Here is a 21,730-nt window from a genome sequence, read left to right on the forward strand (position 1 = left end):
GATTTTTTGTTAAAGTAAATCTAGTAATTTTTTTTGCGAATTTAAGTTTGGCAAGTTTAAATTAACTATCATTTTATATACCTCAGTTTCAAAATCGTATATTTTTTATTTCCTTGTAATCAGGTGACATTTAGAAACCGTATGTTTTTTTTTTTTAATAAATAAATTGAAATAAAATTTCATATTTGCGTCATACAGTCGTCGTTATGAAGCACGATGGTATTACAAGAAATTTCCCAATTTTTTTTTTTCATTAGAATTACATGTAAAATTGTCTGACTTTTTATTTATAGTAATAGAATGGTCACAGTATTGTTTCATTCTGACAGCTTTTAGTTTTATATTGTTTAAAGATAACCCGATATTCCAGCAGATATAAAAAACTTGAATTACTTCGTTTATTTTCAAGTCCCGAATTGATTACAGCTAATGTGAAGTAGCTTATTATCTTATAAACATTAATTTTAATATAAAAAATGGATAGCGGCATTGGTGAATACGCACAGAAACACAGGTATAGTTATTTTTACAATTAACCTTTTTTAAGGTTTAATAACGGCCAAATTATGTCAACATATTAAAAAATAATGGTTTAAAGGTTAATAGGTACTCGGCACGCCTCACTGCGCCTTACATGCGAACTGCCATTATCAAAATTTCTAGAGTACTAGGTTTCTCATACTAAATGGACATTGAGCGTCTTCCTTACTGAATATGTTACAACAATAAGCGTTGTTTATCCTTCTATTTTAAACGTGTAATAGAAATTTTGTGCTCGTGTGAACTGACGATGGTTATGTGTCAGTGGGTTGCGGGCGCTGGGACCGGCGAGCGCGGCCGGTGCCGGACGCCGTGTGGCTGGAGCAGCATCGCCGAGCCCTGCCTTTCCTGCTCAAGCGAGAGAACGAGCGCGGCGCAGTCGCACCGAGGCTTGTAAGTTACTTTGCATTTATTATATTCATTTCAAATCAAGTTCATTAATGTTATTAAATATCTGATTTTTTTTTTGAGTTAAATGACTGATTTGATGGTTTGTCACTGCTACAAATTAATTATGTCATTAAAAACACATTTTCGATTTAAAATGGCTTGATAGATGTATGTTTTTCAACCCATGATATTGTTGTGCCATCAAAGTGCAGATAGATATAGACAATAGTTTGAAATCGATCCAATCTAATGCGATAATGTGATCTAAATATATTTAGTTTGCTATTTTGTTTAACTAATTTTTATGTTATTCTTTAAAAAAAAACCTTACTAATATTACAAATACGAAAGCTTAGATAGAAGGATGGATTGGTTAGGTTAGGTTTGTAATTAGGTATCTCCAGAACGGCGAAACGGATCTTTATGAAATTTGGTATAGATGTAAAAAATGGTGTGGAAGAACACGTGAGCTAGTAGTCACTATGATCCCGGAAATCTGTACGCTTCGTGTGGGAGACGTTTGAATCACATATTTACTTTAACTCCGGAACAGTTCAATATCTTTTTGAAATTTGACACAGATATAGAACATAATCTCGAGTAGTATATAAGATGCTTTTTAACTTTTTTGTTAATTCTGCGCAGAAGAAAACGCGCGCAAAGCTAGTGAATAAAAAAACATAAAATCTTTAACTGTTATAACAAATGACGACGCAATTATCTTTATATATGTTTTATCTTGGATTGATGTTTTGTGTCAGTGAACTATCCAGGTGGTACTTATCGGGTAGTAGTAGTGATAAACGAGGGCACACTCTTCGTTTTATCATTTATGCTTTAAAAGAATGGTCATATGTTTAATATACATTATATTTGAGTCTATAATTCCTTAAGAATATCGCAATTTTTTGTTATTTGCAACTTAAAAGCTCGGGACTAGCTATCCTCTTCCAATGTTCTGTTTATCATGTCTTGAATATATCTAGCCTATCATAATGTGTAGGTATCTGTAAACATTTATCAATGTATGACCAATTTCCCTTTTCCCTGAAACACAAAATCGAACCGACGACGTTATATTTTACATGCCACCTTTAGAATTGTTTATAGTTCTAGGAGTTGTTAATATGCACGCAATTGAGCGTGCATATGCAAACTAATACAAAATAAGGAAATAACGCTTTCCGTACAATAATGCATTCTAATAACTCCATAATTATACTGTTTTTATTTCTTTAGATAGAATGTAATTAACTAAAAACTTAAATACCGAAAGTACTATAAAAAACCGGACAACTGCGAGTCGAAGTCGCGCATCGAGGGAGGGTTCCGTACAAACCTGTAGGGATATAAGTAAAACTTCACCCATCACAATTGCGAGTGCCAATTTGCGGAAATTTGTAGCTTAAACGGCTGTACCTTTTGATTGCGTTGGTTTAAAAGTTTCAAACAGCTCGAAGGGACAGTATTCCTGAGAAATTGTTATAAATTCCAGCTTGATACCTCCATGCGTTCCTGATGCTAGTTATTGATGCTTCGTTTAAAAAGAAGTGCCACATGACACGCAGTTGATCGTAATGTATATGTCGACGATGTGTTCTTGGTTTATGTAAATCATAGTTGATTTTAAATTAATAGAAGCACATATTTATTTGATGTCGGAAAAAGGTCCGCCGTTAGCTGTTTCGTCGCCCGCGTGTAAAACCGACTATGCCTAGTAAAAAAAACTTATTTTGTTCGGTTTTTTAATGTATTTTTTTATACGTATGGGCATTATGAGAATTACTTGAATTATGTGATTATCTTTCATGACGCTCGATTTGCCGCCCCTCTCGGTTTGACGTGTTGCCCGCTTTACACGCCCGGGTACGGCGGCCATGGTCTGAAGCTTGAACTTACACGACATACACTTTGAATGAGAGAGTTCAAGATAGAGGGTGGTTACTTTATGTTTTAAATATAATATTCTCTTACTGTAATAATATAGTTTTTATATAACTATTTCTGAAATGAAATAAAAAGAAAAAACTCTTATGCACGGAAATCAATGAAAAGGTCAAAGTTTATCATTGACTTCTTCACTCATATTCGACAATTTATTTAACTTCTACATAATGTCCAATGAGATTGTGCTTTAAAATACACTGAGGCTTACGTAATTTTATTTGATTAGTGAATAGATTTCGATGGCATTTTAATGTGTCTATCTATTTTATAGATAATACTAGCTATCGCTCGCGACTCCATCTGCACGTGATTAAAAAAAAACTTAATAAGTAATCTAAGTGTTCTTCCATATTATGTTTTACATCTACGCCAAATTTCAGCGAGATCCGGTAAGTCGATCTGTGGAAACCTTCTAACAAACACAAAAACTTCGTTTTTATTTATTAAATTTAGATTCAATCAATCATAATACTATACCAGCTATGGCGATGAATCTTACGTTATGTTTTATAGGACCGCGGTATATTTCTGTCGCTAAGTTCATGTCAATGTATAACTGACCTAACGAGATACCATATCGCAAGCATTATGTACACAGTCCTGCTTATGATTTTGTATTTTGACTATCGGTTTATTATCAGGTGAACTAGTCTATTATTATTGGAGATCTGTCCTTTTCTATTTTCATTCATTGCTGAAAGTGCTCAGTTTGTATTACGATATATGGTGATGTAATACTTTAGATAATTATTGTGGCTGTAATTTTATATGACTTGGATTAGACAGATAGAATAAAACGTGCTATAAAATAAATTAATATGTCTAGAAAAATATTGACGTGAAAAATTGTTCTATTTTTACTTTTGTTTTTTGTATTTTGTTATAATCATTTGTTTAGCTAATGCAGTTGGCTTTTACTTGGGTTTTATTGTCATTATTTACTATCAAAAGAATAGTGTTGTGTTGCATCTTTTTCTTATTAAATTGAAACGAAAGTAGTCGTCTCGATATGTGCATCTAGCAACTGCGCGGTTTGCAATTTTTTTTTAATTCCAATGCCAAGATTTTTTACAATAACTTACTTACATCGAAGGTATATATAAAATGAAGATCGTGTTTTTTAAATAAACTGTTAAACAAAAATTAAAATTTCTGTCTGTCTTGACGTCTAAAGGAAAATCTGTACAAAGACTTTATCTCGGGTTATCGAAATATTTATAAATATGTATGTAATATTTATCATTCTCTGGCTGCATTTGGTTAGAAATATAATTTTTGTATAAGTTTATCCAATGAAAATCTCTAATTTATAGCGCCTTTGGCAAATGTTTAAAAATTTGCAGTTATGTATATAATTTTTAACTCTATTCCTTGGGTTATACAGTCGCCGAAGTTAAGTATCTTATTCGGCCTCCTATCTATAGTCAAATGTTAAAACATCGTAATCTGTTACGACATGTCACACAACCAGTTTTCACGAGAACGGCCTACAGTTATATCGGCGTATTTATCAGCTCGGGTTATCACCTGCACATGTCAATAAATACAAGACTTTGGTAAAAAAAATAATAATTACATGAATATATAACTGGTCACCAGATAAAGCTCGGCGAGGGTGTGGAGATTCGCGAGGAGCTGCTGCGCGGCGTGAAGTGGGGAGATTACAGGAAAGTGACGCGAGGGCTGGCTGCGGCTCTGTTCTCACCCATGGAGCTAGCGACGTGTTCGGTGACGGGGCAGCGGTGGTCGCGTGCGGGCCAGGAGGCGCGCCCCACCAAGCCACCGCTGGACCGCCGCCGCGTGCACGCCCTCATCTCCTACGTCAGCCGGCACTTCCCCGACGTCGAAGTCAGCCGCATCAAGCAGGTCCTTGCCTACAAATGCAAGGAGAACTGCGCCGCGCTCCGAATGAGGACCGCCAGGTGATGCAACGCTTTTTACCTACGTTTTTCTTAATATTAGAAAGAATTAATTGAATAAGCCTATCACCGGTTTTGAACCGCTATCACCAAAAACCGTAACTATCAAGAGTTTTAAATGACTTGGTGCCTTTATTAAAGGAGTAGGAGAGAGAGAGAGAGTACATATCGGTATTTTATTGTTTCTTTTATTGCCATAATCGTTTTGATACATTAAAATACAACGATGTTATTGATAACAACACCTATAGTTAGTCATTAAGATAATGAGTTTTTGATGCCTCTATATTTTGACTACTGATGGAATCACTTTACTGTTTCAATACCAGTTAGAAGTGTACTTGTGTAAGCAAGTATTAAGAACATGCAGATTAATAATAAAGTAATTTAATACAGTGATCAGATTTATTCACGTCATTGTTTTGAATGTAACATGTTTGTCTGATATTGATGTAGATCTGGATGTCTCTAAATAAGATATTACTTTGATGTTTCTGAACTTTGATTCCTAATACGAAATGGGGCCACATCATAAATTAAGTTTTATCACCGCAGCCCTACGTATTTGCATGTCTCAATCATTGCTTTGACGATATTGACATATATACGAACAGTCACATCTATTTTCGATTCGTTATTAAAATTAGGTACGTACAGGGATATGATTTCGTTGTACTTATAGTAGTAATCGCATGATTTTTTAATTTAAATATAGATTATTAATTATTATTATTGATCTGTTTGGAAAGGCCATTTCAAAACGAGATCACTTTCCATATATGGAATAAATTTATGACTATAAACAATATTACTCTTTACTAAGGAGCAATGTTGTTTGTGTAGTATGCCTTCGTTTAATTTTAAGGTCAATATCGCAATGTTAGTGGAACTTACGTATAGTTTTTTAAGTATAGAGAACACAGTACACACACTCATATGTAAGACAAAAGTGCAAAAGAAATATTAGTGTGGTTTTCTCCGAAGTAAAAATTATTAATGCAGATAGTGACCATTCGTAATGTAGCAATGCATTTTGTAAAAGTTAATTTTTACATAAGAAATGGGAGTTTTATCTTAAAAAAGAGAAACCAATAGACAAATATTTCTCGATTTTTTTCAAATGCATAACTTAAAAAATTATTGTTAAAGTTAACATAACAATAAGATTAATTTTATTATATTGGGTTGTCCGATAAGTTCGTGCCGATTTTTCAGTTTTATTATGACAAGACAATTGAAACGGAACTCGTTTAAATTTTTGTATATATTTATCAAATGATATTGGTACCATTCTGTTCCATAACATTTTTCATCTTACGTTTTTCGGCAAAAAATTGTCTTTTTTATCACAAATAAAAAGTTGAAGTTATTTCCATTATGGAATGTTTTGTATTGATTGAAAATGGAAATCCGAAAGAGTGTCCACTTCCGCATATTTATTTTGGCTACAGCACCGTGGCAATAAACAGTGAATATCTTTTTCCGCACATGTGTATTATAGCCGTTTTAGAAAAAGAACAGCAAAAATGCCTAATTAATTTTATTGTCTGCCTTATAGTAAGGTGTATAAAACTCATAACAATAAAGGAAACGTAACCAAACTTATTCTATAGTCAGCCAAACTATATGTATATATAAAATATGTAAACATGTCATGTGTTTTTAATAATTACACTCAAGTTTCTTCTACGCTGATAATCGGAACGAACTTGTCGGACATCCTATTAGTTAATATATGATATACTAGCTGTCGCCCGAGACAACCTCCGCGCGGAATAAAAAAAACGTAATAAGTAGTCTATGTGTTCTTCCAGACTATGTTCTACATCTATGCTAAATTTCATCAAGATCCGTTAAGCCGTTCTGGAGATACCTTCAAACAAACATCCATCCATCCATACAAACAATCGCATTTATAACATTAGTAAGATAATTATATATACGTGATAATAAAACGAACTTGACAATAAAAGGAACAAAAAAATCTTTGTAAAGGTAAACGATAATATATTGTCTCTCGCTCGATCAAGTAGTGAAGTTAAAGCATTAAATTACGATGAAAGAAATATTCAACAGAAGCTTATAAATTAAAAACAGATTATAAAGCAAAATTGTTTTGTTTTTTATTATTGAGAACAATGTACATTTTAATAACTCTGATGTTCTCATTAACTAGTTTAGTTTTCAATACATTTTTGTACATTTTAATCAAATATATTCGTCTTCTTAAATACTCCAAATTATAATTTAATGTAAAAATATTATTTGAAAGCTTTAAGTAAACACGCAATTTCCAATTAGAACCGAGCAACTTACCAACCGTTTAACTTAATTACACCTTAATTCACAAATGCTATGATTGCAATAATTTCTATAATAAAAATATTTATAATTTTATAAAGTTAATAAACGATTAATGAAACATTATTAAGGGATATATCACAGCGTTTTTATCATTGTTTATATATTTTAAAATTAATTTATAGTTTTAATTATTACTATACTCTTTGTACTCATTATGGTTACGATAACACCATGTCAACTTCTATGTTTACATCGCTGTCTCTTGGGTTTTATCATGACCTATGTTAACACACACAGTAATATTAGTTCAATAAACTTGACTTACCGTGGGTTTCTGAGATCAAAATACGCGTTTAAAACATAATTATTAAAGATAATGATGGATATGTTTTATATAGAGATTTTGGTTTCAGAAATTAGCTTTAATGTGAACATTTGTATATTAATTTTATTTTAATTATACTAAACAAAACTAGAAAAGACTTTTTCGTAATTCTCATTTTTTTTTTCCTAAAAAAAATACTTATCTTTATCTGTGTAGTAGAATAATTAAGGTTGATTTACTGACCGAAAATCATTTAATTTCATGGTGTAAATGTAAAAACTATTTCTAGTTTTGTGACTATTGACCTCACGATTTCTTTTAGTTTATAAAAAACCTTTAGGTTTAACGTCCTGACTTTCCTTAATTAATAGTTTTCTGAATTATTGCGGATTTTATCTATCGTTATTGCTTTTAAGGAAATTTTATTTAAATGTTAACTTTTGTTATTCGTAATATATATAATGAACTACATTTGTGTTGTCAAAGGTTATCAGTAGAGGTATAAAGATCAATTTAATTCATGGCTTCTGTGCAAAAATGAATAATAAAAATTTGGATAATGCAATCTTTTCAATGTTACAATGGTCTTGAACATTGTCAAGGTTCATAAAGAATCTTTGTCTACAAGTGTGTGAACAAAATAAATATTTATAAATTCACTACTTGTCGCCCGCGACTCCGTCCGCGCGTAATTAAAAAAGACGTAATATATGTTTTTCCAGATTATGTTCTACTTCTGTGCCAAATTTTATGAAGATCCTTAAGCCATTCTCGAAATACCTTCAAACATTCATCCATCTAAACATTCGCATTTATAATATTAGTAAGGTATTTTCTGATACGATCACGTCATAGTTAGGAATAGATGTTATTAAATAAAATTGATGTTTTTAGCTTCTCTGTTTCCATTATTCTACTAAATTCCATTACACATAGTTCTAATACTATTATTATGTTAACTTTGGTCTGTACTATTCTATGGTTTACTCATCACCTGTTTATAAAACGAGCTGAATGTTATTCTTACTAAAGTTATACATTTCCGCGTTTCATGACTTCACAATTTAACATCGTTTTACCAGCTTAGAATTTGATCTGATCTGAAGAAGACCTTATCAGCTTACTTATATGAGGATAGTGCGAAATGAAGATCTCTGGCCTCTGCCTACTCCCTTGGGATTAAATAACCATAGAAACCTTTTGAGTTTTAATAATAAAGATATGCTAAATAATAGTGATTTGTTATTCGACAAATAGAGTAGGCGGTGAGTCGGATCAATTGTGCGCAATCCGCCGGCTCTCGCCATCCCACTCGAGGCAGTAATATAATTTGAAGCAGGCTGTCCAACTGTTTCAGTGAGTCGACCAACTACATGCTGAGTGCGGCCGCGCGCCCGCCCTGCGCCGGCGAGGACGCGCCCGCGCCTTCCTCCGCGCCTCCGCCCGCCACACCCGGCATCGCGAGACCATCATATTCTAACTTGTAAGTTATAGCCGACTTTCAGTGAATACACGTTCTGGGATTATATTTAGAGAAGTAGATATAATTCCATTTCTTTTCCAGTACTAGCGAGGCGTCTAAAAGCGGCACCGCTGCCGGCGGAGGCGGAGGTGGAGGTGGGGGCGGAGGCGAGTACGGGGGCGGGGCGGAGGAGAGCGATGCGCCGCAGTGATGCTGCACCCTGTTGCATATCAATTTCATAATCTTGTTATTTTTTACCAAAAATGAGAAATTGTATCGCCGCCGGTGGGTGGTGGTCCTCGCGTGGTCGGGCCGCGACGCAGCCTGCCCTCACTACAGATTTATATTTACTCGCTCGCCGGCCGGCCGACGAGGAGGACGCGCCGCCCGGCACGCCCCTATCAAATATTCATATTTATTTAGGTGATATTTTTCTATTGGCTACTGATAAGATTTTATCTCGTTATGGTGTCCGGATGCGCCGGCGCATTGTCGTTAGTGAGGAGTTGGGAGGAGGAGGAGGGGGGGGGGCGTGCTCGAAGCTCTAGCAATAATTTATCAGGTTCCTAAGACATATTTTGTAGTTAGGTTCTATTGCACGAATTTTCGCGAACACTGCCGCTTGTTTCTAAATTTGTTTCGTCGATAATTAGTCATTTATTGCTTCCTTTTTATTGTCGGTTTACAAGAGATACATGTGTTTTTTTTTTTAAATATATATTTTCATTGTTACTTTAAAATTTTGTATATGAAGCATTTATGTGCTATACGAGGGACCGTTGCAATTGCAAAGTAATATATCGAAAAAAAAAATAATGGCATAATTTTTTTAGAACTAACATAGAGATATTGTAGTCATTTCGTTTTACGTAGGTGTAAAGTTAAAATAAAAAAGAATTTATTTTGGAGTGCGTCAGATTGGGATAATGCAAAGTCTATGGAGAGCTGTGATCGTGATGGTTTATAAAAGGAGTCATATTTTTAAATAAATTTAAGATTTATTAAGTGATGGCTGGGGGAGGGGATAGAAGGGGAGGGGAGGCGAGGGTGTCTGGGGGAAGCGCCCCGGCGTGGGCCGCATATCAACCACGCCGATCTATTTATCATATCAATTAAGCAATAATTATTATTTGATATAAAAAAATAATTAAATGAATTTTTTAATTTTTAAAAATAACTATTTTAACCGAGTTGTTATTGATGTAGTTAGTGAATAACTGAATTCTCTATTGTCCACGATCATTTATATAGTTCTTTTGAACGGTGATCAAATCCTCATGATAGTTCAGATGAATTAATGTCATATCAAATGTGCACGCTTTTTATACCAGCCGACGAGGTGACGGGCAGATGTTTGACACGGTCGGGCAAATTGTGTCAAATAATAAAAAAAAGAACTATACAGTAAGATCTCTCTAATCAAAGTCAATTTAAGATAGTAACGAAATTATTTACTAAGTTATATACAACGAAATAATAATACAATATAAATAAAGTTTAACATATAATGACTATATAGCAAATTATGTCCCAAATGTTTTACGTCCATGAGAAATTTTAATTTAAAAAAAAAAAGTTTCCATCCATATGCATTTATTTGCATCTATTTGGGAAAATTTAATACATATCACTTTTATGTCATCCTTTTTTGTACTTTTTATGTGTTACATAATATGTACGATTTACGGTGAATTTCTGAGAACAAAATCTCCGTTTAAATTCTCTCAAAGATAATGACAGGGATGATATGTTGTATACAGATTTTGGTTTCGGAAACCAACGGTTAGACAAGACATGACTATCTGTCATTTCTTGTGACACTATTTGCCAAAGAGGGAGAGCCTATGTCCTATTGGACTTTAATTTCACATTTGCTTGGCTAGATTAATTTGTTGCACTATAGTTGCATATTCTCGTAATTTTAATGTACCCTCTTTGCTCAAGTGCCATTAAGACACTTTTTCTTTTTTTTCAATATTTTATTGATCTAAATTTATTCGCCATTGTGTAAAAAAACTGAGAGACGGAAGTGGGAGGAAAACTAAATGAAAGCCACATAATTAAAATGGCTACGAAATACTGTTGATCCTTACAACGTCGTTTCTATATAGCGGTTTTTCGTATGAAAGTAAACTCGCCGGGCGAGTCACCTGTATGTCTAGTGTCACATCTGAACGCGCCTCGCCGGCGTCAGACGAGCGTACAGCGTGCACAGAACAAGTCCTGCACACGAAAGCAGTCGCCTTTAAAATTGGTGTACCTATGAATAAGTTACAGTTACCAGAATTAGGATATTCTCATTAGTCACAGCGCTGCGTAGTCAAAGTCTCGCATGTATGTCATATTATGCCAATTGAAAGTCTTAATGCTCAATTTTGCCAAATTTTACTTGCCGAGAATGTCTTGTCTAATATTTTTTGTGAGTTTTTTTTTATTTTTCGTTTTTTTTTTGTACTAGCTCGATGCCAGACGGATCGAATGATTTGCTCAAGAGAGGAGCGTTACCTTTTTCGTTTCGCTCACATGTTGACAGATAAAAGATTTTGGCCAAATAAACTTTGTCGTTAGGAAAAATTTTATAAAGAGAAATTTTTAATTTTTATTTTAGAAAATGATTAATTTTATATTGAAATTATTCGAATGGAATAGTTTGTGACGAATGCTCGAGATGCAATACGTTAATTTAGTGCCAAATGATATAAGTTAACTCGTAGCAATATACTGTATCCTAATGGTCTTGTGTAATTTCTCGCGTAGTGTTAGTGACCTATGAGGTTTTAAAGGTTTCTTTTTACAAGACTATAATATATTTATACAGGGAAAGTGTTAGGTATGTATTGTTGTTTGGATATAAGAATGTTGTCACGGAAAATACTCATTGTGACAGGGTGTAAAAATAAAAGGTGGAATGGCACCAATTCGCGTCGATGTTGCCGTTTGACTCGAACGATATGAACAAGTGTTGTGTGAAGTCAGAACAACGAGTTGATTTTTTATATAAATAATAAGCTTACTTGAAGCTTTTTCTTCTTCAAAACACAAAGTACTCATTATTTTTACACTCTGTTTTTTTTTTTAGCACTGAATGAGCAATGGAACAAGAGAATTTATTTACTCAAATAAGTTTTTTTTTATTATTATTTATAATATTTTTTTTTTTGTACTAAACGTATATACATTATTTTGCATTTTATGATTGTAATGGCAGCTGTCCATGTATTTCGGTGAATGATCAAATCGCTCACTGATTTAGGGTTTCATGAATAAATTAATAAATTATACATCGAACATGACACATTGGGCACAAATATTGATATATAAATGTTTCTGTAGCTTCCTTCGCTTGCTATTTGTAGTTATAAATCATGAACGGCAGAAACCTTTTACTATATAATTAATTAAATACGGCTAAACTTTGACGACTACAAACCTATCAGAGGTCAAAGTTAATGTGACTAGTTCGCCTATATCAGACTTTTATATCTTAATTTAGCCGTTTTCAATTAACTGTTTAGTTAATGTCTCATGATAGTTTTAATTATTGAATTCCTATGACTTTATGGAACCCTTGTTATAGAGTGTATATTTAGTATATTTTCACTGAGGAAAAATCTTGATAACTATATGTTGAACAACATCGATGCCGCTGTGCTATGGGACACAGTGTTGTGCCAAAATTATGTGCTAGTCTATGATAAAGAAACAAAATGTTGTTATCATTTTTCAGATTTTATTTAGTCCAGAATGTGTTTGTTCCTGTGCTGTGAAAATAATTTCCAACAAATCAACACTAAAGTTTAATATGGTAAGGTTAAATGTAACACAATGTACTCGTGTGACATAAAAATATTAAAGATTTTTTTACATTAATATAATACGATGAAATAAATAAACGAACAATTCGTAAATACGTAAAATTTGTAAGTAAATTAAAAAACTGTTTGTGTTATATAAAACTTATTTAAATATGTATATTCCGTCACATGTTTAAAATAATTTAGTGTGCAATTGTTAATGTTTTGTGATACGTTTTATATATATCTAAATAGACATTTTGTCATTAATATCTTCTATTTAGCATACGATTTTATGATAATAAGAGAATGTTTTATTCTTAGTTATACAAATATAAGTTAAAAATATTCCCATTTAATAGAAAATTCAAATTTATTTTTGTTTGTTACAATTTATAGTTAAAGGAAAAAACTTCAGTCTACAATATACAAATTTTGCAGTATATTAATCTGCATGTTTTGTGAAAAAAATAATATTTACTAGTTTAAATCCTTACAGGCAGTACAGTGGGACAGTAAAGCTCATCAGCACTAATATAATGTAAACACTAAATGGCGCCAGTTAGCCAAAACAGTCCATGCCAGGTCAGTTCTACTGTACTGGCATAATGTAAACCAGACATTAAAAAAACGAATTAATTAAATTAGTTTGTCAAAACATGGAAAATGCATATACTACCCTAATTTTTAAATTATTGGTATAAAATTTTTATTTTACATGTCAAATTGTGGCAATTATAGGTCTACAATTGTTTTATGTTAAATCGTGTGCTAAATGGATTTATACATTGTGTGGACAGAGGGAAAGGCTTGGAAGTAAACTTTAGTAACCGAGGTAGCTACAAGTTATTGAGGCACGGACTCGCTATCGATCTCAGAACAAAGGCATAGTGTAATTGAGGGAAGGTGGTGTTGATTTGTTGATATATTTATAGTATTTATGTAATTGCACACAATAATTTAGCTTTGAGCTCGTGCAATAATATTCCAAATTGTTTATAAAAGAAAAATGTTATAATTATTTCTAAATTGTTATATAAATATTTTTGTAAATCTTAAAAGACAAAGGCAACACGAATTCTATTTTTGTTGTGCATTTATTCACAAATTTTATTAATAACGAGACCACAAACTCATTGTGGACTGTAATGTCTGCGTCTGTGAAAACATATTAATTAGGTACAGTAGATGATTTTATATATTGCTGATATTGTGAGTCAATTTTAGTAATGGTTATTTCCTTTTATTAAGTTTAATTTACGATAATAAACAAATTAATATAAGATTGCTCAACCAAGATGCAACGCTAACTGCAATGTAGAGAGATGATTTTGTATTATGACCTTTTATATCGTTATTTATCTGATATTTCAGTTTATTTCATTTGTGAGTTATGGCAGCACATGTTATAATCTTATGTTTATTCTTAAGAGAGGCCAAATGTTGACTTGCTTATGTAAGACTGTTTTGCCAAGAATCAGAAAGTATATTACCTACATTGTTTTAAAATAAATGCTTTTATATAAAGAGGGGTTTTCTTTTCCTACACCTTACTTAAAATTCCATAGTTCTATTGTTATCAATTTCAGATGTAAGACAACATTTAAGTGTTATTAAAAACAAAAATGTGGCAAGGATGGACAATTCAACGTTACAAAGTGGAACCAACTCCAAAGAGATCTGTTAGAAATAGAGTGAGTCAATCGGTTTAAAACATGCATAATAGGGCAAATTATCGAATTAATTGTAATAGAGTATATGTGATCTAACTAGCTGTCGCCCGCGTCTCCGTCCACGCTAAATTAAAAAAAAACATTATTAGTAGCCTATGTGTTCTTTCAGATTCCAGACTATGCTCTACCTCTATGTTAACTTCATCAAGTTCCGTTGAGCCGTTCCGGAGATACCTTCAAACAAATATCCATCCATCCAAACATTCGCATTTACAATATTAGTAAAATTAATAAATTATACGAGCATGGGATGAGATTGAAAAAAATATAAACGGTACCAAAAACATGAAAAATAAATTGGAGTAAAGTTGTCCTACGACATTGCTGACGAAAAGACGAATGTCAAAGTCAAACAATTGTCAAAAGTCATTGTATTGTGCCTTCTGAGCTTCTGACCTAAAATTATATTTTTAAAATTATTCTAGACTTTAGTTTATTATAGTTTAGGTATATTTTATTTATCACGAGTGTTAAAATCAAGGAATGAAATTTAAGTAATCTATCAGTTTACAGATATTTACTAAAATATCTCTTGTGTCCTATCTATTTTAAATATTTACTGAAGAACAACAATTATTGTGCGATATTAGATGGCGTTTCCTCAACCTAATGCTCAAAGAGGTACGACGACTGAATATTCCATTAAAGCCAAACTAACTTAAAAAGTGTAAAATAAGGGCAAAAGTTAATCGAAGAATCTAAATCAGATCATTAAAAATTAGTTTAAATAAATCAATGTTTAGGCCAATTTGGGTAAAAAAATTTAACATTGATAACCATCTGCTACTCCATTATATTTCTAGACTAAAATGTAATAAATGGCTGACAAGAATATTAACATTCACTAGATATACTACGGTTATCCAGTCACACAATAGTAAATTAATACCAGCCACCCTCACCCTGAAAAAGAGCCCCCCATGGGCTCGTAGCTAGTTAATGCAGACACCAGATAAATTGTGTGATGTCAGATTTTTATATTTAGTTTAAAATTAACATCATTTTTTCTATGTAGAATTGACAAATAGAAAAATCTTGGAAGAACTGCAGTTGAAGAAACAAATGCTACTGAAACAAGGTGCTGTGGCCCCACTGACAGCTAGCACAATTCCTTTGACTCAACCCAGCCCTGTCAGCCAGTTGCCTATGTGCTCTATTCCACCTGTATCTGCAACTGCTGTAAGTATATGCATTGCATTTTCTATACCACCACTAAAAACTATGTTCAGAAAGATCAAGGATTTGGATCAATGTGTATCTGTGTAAGATAAAAGTTGGTGGATTAAGAGCACTAAAATTCAATTTGCATGTTTGAGTAGATTTATGAATGTCGAAGAGATGAGAGAGGAATGCCAGGACCGAGAAAAAAGGGTTTGTTGCTGCTTAATTTTAGTTGTTGATTTAAAAAAAAAGTTTTAAATTTGCTAATTTTATTTAGTTACACAATCATCTAACATTGTTAGGAACACTGTTCTTATATAAATAAAACATAAAAACTTTGCTTCCAGGGGTTTCCACAATTACCAGAAGCGAATATTGTAAACACAAGTCATAGAGCAGCACTTCAACACGCCAACGCAAACTCTTGTGGCTTTTTTGTATCACAGGATTCTTCATTTGGCAACCAAATTTTGCCTGTACTACCAAGATTTGATACTAAGTGATTAAGTAACAGTGTAATTATAATGAGTGCTTTATTAAAACTGAAAGTGCTTGAAGAATATCTGCAAGATCTTGTTGGTTTTAAGAGGCCAAAGATACAGTATGAACAATATGAAACTCCATCACACATAGCAGCGGTTGCTTTACACACAATACAGGTTAGTACCAAACACATTCAACAAACAGACCCATCTATTGAAATATGTTACATGACTTAAGATATCAGATAAGAGAATTAATTCTTTTTGTTGGATGGGTAGGTTTATATAGATGTATTAACCATCATGAAAGACACTGTAATTTATGACTGGTTGACCAATTAGTAACATGTCCAGTTTTACATGCCACATGTGTTTTTTATATACTTATGATGAGTTTGATTTGTTTTTTTTTTTTAATGAAATATTATGAATGTCTGCTCTGAGGTGATGTAGTTTAATCTCTTTGGTTTGTGCCTTTCTTTTTGAGTTATGATATTTTGTGATATTATGCTAGAACAGTTAGTAATATAACTTACTCCTTCAAAATTATTATATAAAATTGAAATGAAATGTTATTAATTAGATTTTTTCCTGTTTTTTTGTGTAAATTTATTGCTTTAAAAATATGTTTCCCTAGGTTCGTTTTGAAGCATTAGAAAATCGGTTAGTACTGGATGCAGGTTGTGGACCAGGTGTATTAGCTTTGGGTGCATCTTTACTGGGTGCCAATCTTGTCACCGGTTTAGACATTGATGAGGATGCCATTAATATAATTATGGAAAATATTGATGACAATGAAATTACTAATGTTGAAGTGATACAGACTGACTTTCTGAATAGTAACACTTACAGGTATACTAAATCTAATTGATGTTATTTCTTACATGCACTAGAGTATGGATTCCCAAACTTAAAGCATTGCCAAGCGAGAATTCTCACTCTGTCTTCTATTGACCTCAGTCAGAATTAAAAAAAAAATATCTTAAAAGTAGATAATGTGGCCATGGGGGTCTGAGGTAACAGATCATTTTGGAAAGGGGGGGTCCCTTGTCCAAAATAGTTTGGGGATCCCTGCTCTAGAGCTTGAGTTCTTATACTGAACAGTAATTTTCTGTATGTAGGAGCCAGAATAACGTAATTGTACACTGATTCCTTTTAATAAGATGTCAATGAAATGTCATTATATTTTTAGTAAATATTTTTTACATTATCCTCTTTCAGGTGGAAAAACTACTTTGACACAGTCTTGATGAACCCTCCATTTGGTACAAAAAATAATTTAGGAATGGACATGAAGTTTCTACAGATGGGCCTTGAGCTCAGCTGTGATAGTGTATATTCACTACATAAATCTTCAACTAGGTATTCCTTATTGGTTTTTTACAAAGCGAACCAACCATACACGCTTGGTTGTTTAGTTGAAAAGTGTTAGTTGTAGTATTAAAGTTTATATTCCAACAGGTCACACATACAGAAGAAGGTTAAAGAGTGGAATGTGAGAGGTGAAGTGATTGCAGAATTACGCTATGATCTGCCTGCGACGTACAAGTTCCATAAGCAAGCTTCACGCGACATCGCCGTCGACCTGTGGAGACTAAAACATCCTCATACATGACAACAGCTGCATAAACTCTGTGAATTTTAAATGCTGTGATATTTGGATACGATTAAAATTGCTATCTCTGTTTTTGAAAGAAAATGAGAATGATGGCAACATTCTTGTAATACAAATATTACGACTTCAATGGAGATCCGACAAGGATATCTGACTTGTCAAACTAAATTATGCCAGCTCACTGGCGCCCTACTGCCAATGACGAAACAGTGTCACAAAGTCCTTTTCTTACTGCAGTTGTCATGTCATGCCTTTTCTTTTATGCCATTTTCTGAGCTCATGTAGGTTTTAAGTATTTTCTGACAACTAACCGCGACAGCAGCGCCTCTCATGGGGTCAATTAAATTACCATGTTGTCATATCTGTTAAAAAAAAAACAGACGTTCTAGCATCCCGAGTTTAGTTCCACACGGATCTTATGGCAGTTAGAAAATATGTGAATTGTGAACAACCATTGATTGAGCACCGTTTACAGTTTTATTTTGCCATTTTCATAATTTTGAAATCCAATAAAAATATCACTCATGATGTTAGACATGTTGATTAATTTAATAATGTATATGCATGTCTCAATTTAAAAAGTAAGGAATTACTACGAATAAATAGGTCCTAAGTTGCAAATTAATTGGACAACTTTCGGAAGAAGCTAGAAAATTTTTCTCACTGGTAGCCCTTAAAACTTGTAAACGCTCCTGTCAATGTCATGCCATGACAATACCAATGCCATGATATCCGTATGGCGTAATACGGCGATTAAATAATATTAATATGAAATCAAATTTCTATGACATTATTATTTGAAAATTTCTTTGTATAAAACTAACTGTTCATTATATAAAAAACGACAAAACTTTTACATACTGTTGTCTTTTAACGGTTTTTTGAGTGTTTTAATATAAATTTATATTTGATACTCTTTTTTCACTCACCTCCAAACGATTGGTAAGGCCGCGTTTCTTCTGGCTAATCTCCGGAACGGCTGGACCAATTTTGATGGGAAGGTAGCTGATGCACGTATTTTTCTCTGCGCTGACGAAGTCGCGGGCGACCGCTAGTATTTACGTGCAAAGTATATCGAATACACTTACTTACACTTACTTTTGTTATGTTTAGATTTTATTTCTGAGTAAAGTAAAAGGTTACAAATTAAAAGGTGGCAAATGAGAAATTGACCAACTGAATAAGCCTAAATTGCGAAGGTCATCCGCTTCCCATGGTCATCCGCAATTGCAGATGCGATGCTTACCTTTAATCGGCAGAGGACGCACCGAAAGAGGATATATTCCTTTCCTAAGCGTCCCCTCATTCATCAAATCCACTTCTCTGCCCCATCCGTTCCTTGTAACAAAAGGGTGGGAAGAGAAAAGAGACTAAAATTAAGTCTCCGGTATTCACACTCATCAGGCGAAACGCTGAATTGCTTCCTCGTCACGTCTGTCTTGTTTGGTTGTGGTATTTCACCAGGCGAGCCGGCCAATTCTTGCAACAGATGTTGTTGCTAACGTCTGTAGTAATAGCGACATTTTTAAAACACTAATTAGTATTTTTATAACAACAATAAAATAACATTTAAACAAACGTTTGGATTTATTTAACATTAAACTTTGATACACTACCTTTTTCCGAATTTGGGAAAAATTTTCATTTTACTGGTAACCATTTGCGTCACTCACTCTTATGACGTGTCAAAAATCGTCTTACGATTAAACGTCAAACTTTTTGAAACACCCTAGAGTTATTATTATTATCTAGATTGCAATATTGACCACCGCCACAAAGTGGCGGGATAAATTTTTTATACATGGTTATCAAAAATAATATTGGATTTGCAGAATATCATGATAAAATCTAAATTGATAAAAAAAGAATTATCTTAAATTCTTTTTTTTTATTATAGTTATAGTTATTTTGTTTCCTTAAAAAAATTATGATAAATATTGTAGTTTCTGATCACCAGTCCAGTCGTCGGATGTTGTCGGCACTGGCGTTGGACTTTCTGACTGCGGGGATGCTTTAAAAGTGAACGGAGTTGAGGTAGTTTGTACTTCCATTTGAAACTGTTGGAGTTCCATTTCAGATACAATAGAAAATATTTTATTTTTCGCCAACGCTTGTAGGTATGGTGAGAACTTCTTAACAGTATCGGAAATATTTAAAAAGAAGCGATCTAATTCATCGTGTCCTCGAACTGGTTCAACGTTCTTTTCATCATCAAATGTAGTTACATTTGTCGTTAGTACAGGAGATGCTGATGACACTGGCTGGGCCGCTTTCCTCTTTACAGCTTTTAGCTTCTTGTTACTTTTTTTTTGCCAAGACTTATTGTTAATAACTTCTTCACTATCGTTATTAGCAAGAGGATCGTCGATGTTAATGTTGATGTAATTTTCTAAGGCCTCTGTTCCATAACTTACATGGGCATTGTAAGACAAATCATCCTCGCTTGTAATTTCAACGGAATTTTTAGTTTTCTTTTCCATGAAAAAGGGAGCCACAAAAGCCATTTCTTTTTCATATTTCCACGGTTTAATACCTTTCGCTGCTTCGCCTCTATCTCTTTTATGTTTTAAAGCTCTTCTGAATGAATCTCTGAGACATTGCCATCGTTGTTTACAAGCAATAGCTGGAAAATAACATTTTAATTAATTTCATAATACACTGGGTAATTACGTTTTTATATCAGAAGGCGGCAAACCAAATAGTGTAAAACTGAATTCGCTGAAATAGCAAAGCGACCGCTACCCATCGAAATCGACAATTGCAGTTGAGTTGCCTATCTTTAATCGACGAAGGAAAGAGCGCACAGAAAAAGGATATTTCCCCTTCCTATGCGTCCCCTACTTCTTCAAATTCATCACGCAGCAAGCACACTCATAAGACGAAACGCGGAACTACTTCCACTTGACGCCTGTCTTCAGTGTGGTCGTGGTATTGCACCGGTCTAGCTGGATCAACAAGATTGATGCTTGATCGAGGATTTTCGAAATGGTTTTAGTGTGCGGGACGTGATGTTTACCAGTGTAATTAAATTTTTTCCTAAATTCGGTAAAATGCAGTGCATACAAATTAAAATGTTTAATATCGTTATTTTACTTATCAAACACAATATTGTGTCGTATTAAACAGTGTTTTATTATTATTTATATGTTAAATGTTACGACTAATATTTAACGAACAAACAACCTCTTTTCTATGGTTAGATTTGATTTATTTTTATGTAAATATTGTATTGTAAATGACAACACTCGGTAAATTTACCACAAAAAACGCCTCCGGAGGCCTTCTGACGCTCTGTCTAGAGGCATAAGCATAAATCTATGCGGCCTACATTACAAGTTTACATGACAAAGTACAACCAAAGATATTTAGATAAGTTGATATGCCAAAGTATAAATGTTTTTAAGACATTTTGTATTATCTTTTGTCTTAGCAATAGCATAACAGGTACTTCCACTCCTTATGAGCTGTTAAATATACGAAATCATCTTACCGGATTGATTTAATTGCTCCCCAATTTCGTTCCAAGCAATCTCTTTTTTAGCATTATCCATAGATCTTGGATGTTTTAAATTATATATAAATTCGTATTTGCGTACAGTTTCGATTAATTTCTCGTCATCCATCTTCCATGTATGGTTAATGCGAGTATACATAACTAAGTGATAACAAAAACACAATAAACAACACGCAAGTGAAGAGTGCTAACGGTTACTACGGTCGTCATAAGCGGTCGTGAGCCGTATGCCCACCGTTTCTCCGCCTGCGCGCACCGGTTTGGCAACGTCGCATGCCGGTGGCGTATCGGGCCGTATCGGCGCCAGCAAAACATCCACGTCTCGCCGTCGCGACGCGACGAGGCCGTTCGACTATTGCCGCTCCGTGCATGCCTCGCGGTAGTGCTTGTCGCTTGTCGGTGTTGTAACGGTGAAGTGGACAGACTCATACTTTTTGTCTTTCATAATTTTTTTGCCTGACATCTCAACTTCAACGGTTCATAGTTTAACTCATATACATATCACCAATAGAGTATAGCAATGACGACATATTATCTTTGATTT

General features: G+C 33.5%; 4 protein-coding genes across 5 annotated transcripts; 3 read left to right on the plus strand and 1 right to left on the minus strand.

Moving 5' to 3' along the window:
• The first annotated feature begins 476 nt into the window (after positions 1-476).
• LOC123723622 lies at positions 477-9,098 on the plus strand. The gene is made up of 5 exons (XM_045686846.1): positions 477-492; positions 806-933; positions 4,477-4,799; positions 8,783-8,908; positions 8,990-9,098. Exons 1-5 carry the CDS (start codon positions 477-479, stop codon positions 9,096-9,098), a joined length of 702 nt encoding a protein of 233 aa, XP_045542802.1.
• Positions 9,099-14,894: 5,796 nt separating this feature from the next.
• LOC123723631 (SOSS complex subunit C homolog) lies at positions 14,895-16,078 on the plus strand. Its single transcript, XM_045686928.1, has 3 exons — positions 14,895-15,035; positions 15,430-15,593; positions 15,923-16,078. Exons 1-3 carry the CDS (start codon positions 15,005-15,007, stop codon positions 16,076-16,078), a joined length of 351 nt encoding a protein of 116 aa, XP_045542884.1. The 5' UTR covers positions 14,895-15,004.
• A 21-nt stretch (positions 16,079-16,099) lies between these two features.
• LOC106720224 (rRNA N6-adenosine-methyltransferase METTL5) lies at positions 16,100-18,199 on the plus strand. The gene is made up of 4 exons (XM_045686927.1): positions 16,100-16,234; positions 16,695-16,909; positions 17,279-17,419; positions 17,519-18,199. Exons 1-4 carry the CDS (start codon positions 16,100-16,102, stop codon positions 17,670-17,672), a joined length of 645 nt encoding a protein of 214 aa, XP_045542883.1. The 3' UTR covers positions 17,673-18,199.
• Positions 18,200-19,581: 1,382 nt separating this feature from the next.
• LOC106720176 lies at positions 19,582-21,704 on the minus strand. 2 transcript variants are annotated; one of them, XM_014514761.2, is made up of 2 exons: positions 21,163-21,704; positions 19,582-20,295 (listed from the first exon to the last, which is right to left on the minus strand). In XM_014514761.2, the coding sequence occupies exons 1-2, from the start codon at positions 21,323-21,325 to the stop codon at positions 19,598-19,600; spliced, it is 861 nt and encodes a 286-aa protein (XP_014370247.2). In that variant the 5' UTR covers positions 21,326-21,704; the 3' UTR covers positions 19,582-19,597. The 2 variants fall into 2 exon arrangements, with proteins under 2 accessions (XP_014370247.2, XP_014370248.2); XM_014514762.2 differs by lacking the exon at positions 21,163-21,704 and adding an exon at positions 20,415-20,602.
• Between the last annotated feature and the right edge of the window lie 26 nt (positions 21,705-21,730).

This window comes from Papilio machaon, chromosome 4, assembly GCF_912999745.1.
Source record: "Papilio machaon chromosome 4, ilPapMach1.1, whole genome shotgun sequence".
Lineage (NCBI taxonomy): Eukaryota > Metazoa > Arthropoda > Insecta > Lepidoptera > Papilionidae > Papilio > Papilio machaon.

What these genes read in the sequence shown, in the direction of transcription:
- LOC106720224 (XM_045686927.1), top strand. Translation starts at nt 16,100, where the DNA reads ATGAGTGCTTTATTAAAACTGAAAGTGCTTGAAGAATATCTGCAAGAT. An exon ending in CTGAATAGTAACACTTACAG is followed by an intron (nt 16,910 to 17,278) that starts GTATACTAAATC and finishes ATCCTCTTTCAG; the next exon opens with GTGGAAAAACTACTTTGACA. An exon ending in CTACATAAATCTTCAACTAG is followed by an intron (nt 17,420 to 17,518) that starts GTATTCCTTATT and finishes ATATTCCAACAG; the next exon opens with GTCACACATACAGAAGAAGG.
- LOC106720176 (XM_014514761.2), bottom strand. Translation starts at nt 21,325, where the DNA reads ATGTATACTCGCATTAACCATACATGGAAGATGGATGACGAGAAATTA. An exon ending in GGAGCAATTAAATCAATCCG is followed by an intron (nt 20,296 to 21,162) that starts GTAAGATGATTT and finishes GTTATTTTCCAG; the next exon opens with CTATTGCTTGTAAACAACGA.
- LOC123723631 (XM_045686928.1), top strand. Translation starts at nt 15,005, where the DNA reads ATGGCGTTTCCTCAACCTAATGCTCAAAGAG. An exon ending in TCAACCTAATGCTCAAAGAG is followed by an intron (nt 15,036 to 15,429) that starts GTACGACGACTG and finishes TTTTCTATGTAG; the next exon opens with AATTGACAAATAGAAAAATC. An exon ending in CACCTGTATCTGCAACTGCT is followed by an intron (nt 15,594 to 15,922) that starts GTAAGTATATGC and finishes CTTTGCTTCCAG; the next exon opens with GGGTTTCCACAATTACCAGA.
- LOC123723622 (XM_045686846.1), top strand. An exon ending in GCGCAGTCGCACCGAGGCTT is followed by an intron (nt 934 to 4,476) that starts GTAAGTTACTTT and finishes ACTGGTCACCAG; the next exon opens with ATAAAGCTCGGCGAGGGTGT. An exon ending in AGACCATCATATTCTAACTT is followed by an intron (nt 8,909 to 8,989) that starts GTAAGTTATAGC and finishes TTTCTTTTCCAG; the next exon opens with TACTAGCGAGGCGTCTAAAA.